At 49.4% G+C, this 5158-nt stretch overlaps 1 protein-coding gene across 1 annotated transcript; it reads left to right on the top strand.

Annotated features, from left to right (window-relative positions):
• The first annotated feature begins 3072 nt into the window (after nucleotides 1-3072).
• Nucleotides 3073-3639, top strand: LOC129742867 (uncharacterized). The gene has a single exon (XM_055734811.1). It carries the CDS (start codon nucleotides 3073-3075, stop codon nucleotides 3637-3639), a length of 567 nt encoding a protein of 188 aa, XP_055590786.1.
• Nucleotides 3640-5158: the final 1519 nt, after the last annotated feature.

Here is a 5158-nt window from a genome sequence, read left to right as displayed (position 1 = left end):
CCAGATTGTCCGGTTTTATCCGGGTTTGCCCAGATATTTGATACAAAGTTTGGGAACAGTCCGGCCCGGCCCTGTTTCTCGGATTTCATTGAAAAATGCCCGGATTTATTCACTTTATTTGGAAAATCAACCAAAAAAAAAAAGAACAACAAACGCCTCCGAAACGAAATTTTTTGAGCAAGTTTTACTAAAATAATCATGAAAGGTTTTTTGGAAGCCTAAAACACGACACAAAATCTGTCGATGAGTTTTGATGAAAAATATTTTTTTTTTCAACTTTTTTTCTTGATTTTTGTTGAGTAAATTCTGAGTTTTTGGAAAATTTGCCCGGGTTTTGCCAGGTTTTTATATAAAATTGCCTAGTTTGTCCGGCCCGGATACGTGCTGAAAAAATTCTGGCAACCTTAATATATGGTCATTTTGAACATCTTTCTCCGTCTTTGCAATAACCAGTTGAACTAAAGCACTTGTAGTGAGCAATTGAACTTAAAACATTATTCTTCCATTAAACATTTTTAAACGTTTTACAAAAATATTCCTACCCATCTGCTTAGCAGTGGTCTTAATCCTCTATACTTTTTCGTCTTCGAATCTTCAAAAGTCAGCCGGTAAATTTGTCGCCATGCTTCTGTTTTACTCTGTTGAATATACCGATAAATTTCCAGAAATTATGGATGAGTCACACTCTCGGTTGTGAAACTCTATCCCTGCAAGTGGCTCAAATGACTCAAACGCAACGGTTGCCGCTCGTTTGTTTAGAAAATCGTCCGGTTCACACAAAATTACGACTATGCAAATGTTTCGATCGCATTTTTTCGCCATGCTTTCAGGCGCGTTGCGTCCTTTATCAACATCCATCGATATTCTGAAACTAGGAAGCACAAAAAACAACAGCCAGGTATTTCAATAAAACGTTTTCCATAGTCATAATAGAACGAGTGGAGGATAGTTTGTGGCTGCCGTTTGGTGGCTCATAAAATTGCATATTTATCGGAATCTATGCTGGAAGCCAAACTGAGCAAATATATAAAGATTAGACGTGCTAATCGGTCTGGCTAAGAAGCCTAAATTTGGATAAAACCGAGGACAGGAAAAAAAAGAATCGTTGCCATCCGAAAACAGGTGGTAGTTTCTCTCAGCCATAATGATCATCCAAATGATCCGAGTTAATTAAAGCGGTCGTAAATTCATCGTTATTTCTAGTGGAGAAAACACTAAATAAAATACATTCGGTCATGTGCCACACGAAAACTGTCCATCATCATACAATCTTTATGGATTGCGATCAGGTCCTCGCAGAATTGGACAAGTCGTGGTGCATAAATATATCGTAAAATGGCGAAGTTAACAACTTTCTGATTTTCTTGCATATTTTTCGCAGTGTCTAGTGAGGATGCTTTGCTCTACTACGTTTTGAGAAGTGCGATTTGGCCGTAATGAAAGATTGTGATGTGGAGCTCAGACATTCAACCAAAGTCTGTCCGTCGAAGGATACTTGGATGCAGGATACTAGGCCTACAGAATCCTGCATCCAAGTTTTGTTTACCGTTCGATGAATATGATTGCTTCTCGATTTGGCAACTGTTCGGTTTTCGACCTCGTGGAATTGAAGTTTTGATGTTTGTTTGTTATGTAGCTCTTAGCATGTTGTCAAGATAACGTGAAAGCCGAAAAGAAAGCTTGCTTCCTGAAAATTTTCTCTCTTCTCAAAGAGTTTGTGAATATCCCTGGGTTTTACCCGAGAGATAATTTATTATTTTTACTTTCATAGTAAATATTCCGTTTCACGACATAGCTTGATAAATATAACTCCTAAAATCCCACATCCTAACATCTCACATTCGCCAGATCATGCACTGCGAAGTAGTTCCACCTCCTCGTGGTGCAGAGTGGAAACGTGTCTGCTTCACGCAGATGTACGGCCGAGAGAACTACAACCCCACCCCCACTTATGAAGACCTATGCAACGACCACGGAAAACGAAAATGGAAAAACTATTGGAAACCGACTCCATTTGGTGAAGGTGTTATGCTGAACCGTGCCGATGTACCTGGAAGGCTGGCGGGTCGCTAAATCACGCCAGTCTTTAACGGTAGCCTGTGGGGCACCGGGACACACCCCACAGTATCCCAGTCCTTGCTGCGCTAAGCAGGTCACTGGCGCAGTGGACCGTATACTTACCTCGCGACTCGTGGGATCAACATGACAACAAACAACAATAATATCAGAAACAGAAGGATGGATAGGAATGAGACGGAGAGGGACACCTGTCCCAATCCGTTTGGCAGGAGCGGACTAAGGCGCTCGCCGGTTAGGCAACCCGCCGAGCCGGTGAGGACGCCGGTCGAAAGTGGTGAGGGCGGTGACCCCCTTGCAGAGGTTCAGCAGGCAGTCGAGGAACTCCTAAGCTCTCCGGAGCTTCAGGACCCTGAGACCCCTGCTGAACTGGCCGTCGCGATGGCCGGGATGGAGGACCTTGTGGATTGCGTTAGGAAAAAATCTAACATCCACAAGGAAGTGCGAAAGAAGCTCGCAAATGTGATGGCCCTGTTTGTGAAAGCAAACAGGGCGGTGGTGAGCTTGCTCACAGCTCCGGAATGCCGGACGAGGGCACGCGAGGACGCTGCGACTCCCCTTCGGGCAGATACAACCCGCCCGAAGAAGATCAGCGTCTGCGTACAAACGGATGGCAATACAGAGGTAGCCGGAAACGGCAAGAGAAAAAGGGGGTCACCAGGCGAGACGAGGCCAGGAGCCCCAAAAAAGCGGGCCCGGGATCCTACGGTCCGGCAGGATCCGGGCGATGATAACGAGAGTGTTGGAGATGCGGGCGGCCAAGTTCCTGATGCGCCAACTGGGTGGCAGACGGTTGGGCGTAAGAGGAAAAGGACCACTAAGGCCAAACCCAAACCCAAGCCCAAGCCCAAACGGGTCAGGGACAAGGGGGAGGCTTTGGTGGTAAAGGCCCCCGAAGGCACCTACGCTGACGTAATCCGTCAAATGAGGACGAGCGATAGGCTGGTGGGCCTATGAGGGGATGTGAGGAGAATCCGCCGAACTCGTTCCGGCGAGATGATCCTCGAGCTCCGACGTGGCTCCCAGATCAAGAGCTCGGAATATAGCGCCCTCACGCAAGAGATTTTGGGGGGAGCTGCAGAAATCCGTGCCCTCAGCACCACGGTTACCGTCAGGGTGAAAAACCTTGACGAGATAGCCACGGATGTTGAGGTGCAGAACGCGCTGAGGGATCTTTGTAATATCGGGACTGACCAGATCTCGGTCAGGATGCGCAACGGCCCTCCCAAATCCGGGACACAGGTGGCCTTTGTGAAGCTTCCGGTTGCAGCAGCAAACGCCGCACTCAAGTGTGGGCGGCTAAAGGTGGGTTGGTCTATCTGCCAGATAGCCATCCCCCAGCAACCGGAAAGATGCTTCCGATGTGTGGAATATGAGCACAAGTCTTTTGCGTGCAAGGGCGCTGACAGGAGCGGGTTATGTTGGCGGTGCGGCGAAGCTGGCCATCAGGTGGCTAGCTGCACCAAAGACGCGAAGTGTCTCCACTGCGGTGGAGGACACAGGGCTGGCAACCCTTGGTGCCCCACCTTTCAAAAGGCTTCAGCTGCACCTTCGCGGGAATAGAAGCGGTTCAGCTAAACCTCAACCACTGCCACTCAGCACATCAGCTGTTGCGGCAGATAGTATTTGAGGAAAAGCTAGACGTGGCGTTTGTGGCAGACCCGTATCGCAGGACCTCGGATGGCAGTAATTGAGTAACCGATAAAGCCAAACTGGCCGCGATATGGGTAACAGGAAGATACCTCATACAAGAGGTGGTGTCTGCTGGAGAAGAAGGCTTCGTGATAGCCAAGGTCAACGGGATCTTCGTCTGTAGCTGCTACGCCCTCCCGAGGTGGTCTCTGAGGAGGTTCGGCGTCATGATGGACAGAATCGTCGAGGATCTCACGGGCAGGAGCCCGTCATAGGCGGGGACTTCAACGTATGGGCCGTAGATTGTGGTAGTAGCCTAACAAACTCCACGGGACAACTTCTACTAGAAGCTCTGGCAAAGCTGACATAGACCTAGGGAATGAAGGCGATACAAGGACCTACCACAGCAATGGGAGCGAGTCACCTTCAGTAGTCCGGGCTGGACGAGCGACTGGAGGGTAAGCGACGTGTTCACCGATAGCGATCACTTTGCGATCCGGTATCGAGTGGGCACAAATACGCGGGCAGGTAGAAGAGGTATGACAACAGGAGTACGCCTCTGGAAGACAACACAATTCGACCGGAACGTCTTTGTCGAAGTGTTAAATTGGGAGCGGAACTTGGAAAACGTTGCGATGACAAGGAGGGCCAAGCGGAAGGACACTCGGCAAACCCGTCTACTGGTAACCTACGCAATTGCGAGGTTTACCCTCTGGAGAGCAATCAAGGCGAGCAAAAAGGCACGATTCAGGCAACTCTTCGAGGACGCCAATGACAACTCCTGGGGCGACGCTTACATGATTCTCATGGCAAAAACGCGGAGCGGAGGTGCGCCACAGGAATCGTGTCCGAATAAACTGTGCGAGATCGGCAACGAGCTGTTCCCACAGCACGAGGAAGTTACATGGCCGAGGGTCCCATACGACTGGCATACGAGCGAGGAGGAGCGGATTTCGCTAGAGGAACTGCGCGACATCCTTAAGTCCCTTCAGCTGAACAAAGCTCCGGATCCGGATGGCATCCCTAATGTAGCAGTGAAGGCCGCGCTCATGAAACATCCCGAAATGTTCCGGTCCGGTTCCGGTGATAGGGATTTCCCAGACGTGTGGAAGCGGCAGCTATTGGTGCTCCTGCCAAAACCGGGCAAGCCACCAGGTGATCCATCAGCATATCGCCCGATAAGTCTCCTGGATACTGCTGGAAGGGTATTAGAGAAGTGGTACAGAGCAGGATCCAGCTCTACACGAAAAATGTGAACGGCCTATCCGACAAACAGTTCGGTTTTCGGAAAGGCCGCCGTACGGTGGATGCCATTCGACGGGTCATCGAAAGGGCAGATGAAGCCAGAATGAAGAAAAGGAGAGGAGACCGGTTTTGCGCAGTGACCACCCTTGACGTGAAGATGCAGCGTCATGTGGGCAGCGATTGCGTCGTCGCTCATTCATATGAG

The sequence above is a fragment of the Uranotaenia lowii genome, chromosome 2 (assembly GCF_029784155.1).
Source record: "Uranotaenia lowii strain MFRU-FL chromosome 2, ASM2978415v1, whole genome shotgun sequence".
Lineage (NCBI taxonomy): Eukaryota > Metazoa > Arthropoda > Insecta > Diptera > Culicidae > Uranotaenia > Uranotaenia lowii.
This window is presented reverse-complemented; position numbering and strand designations above follow the sequence as displayed.

Bases quoted from the DNA above. Each gene is read 5' to 3' on its own strand.
- LOC129742867 (XM_055734811.1), top strand. From the start codon at position 3,073: ATGATCCTCGAGCTCCGACGTGGCTCCCAGATCAAGAGCTCGGAATAT.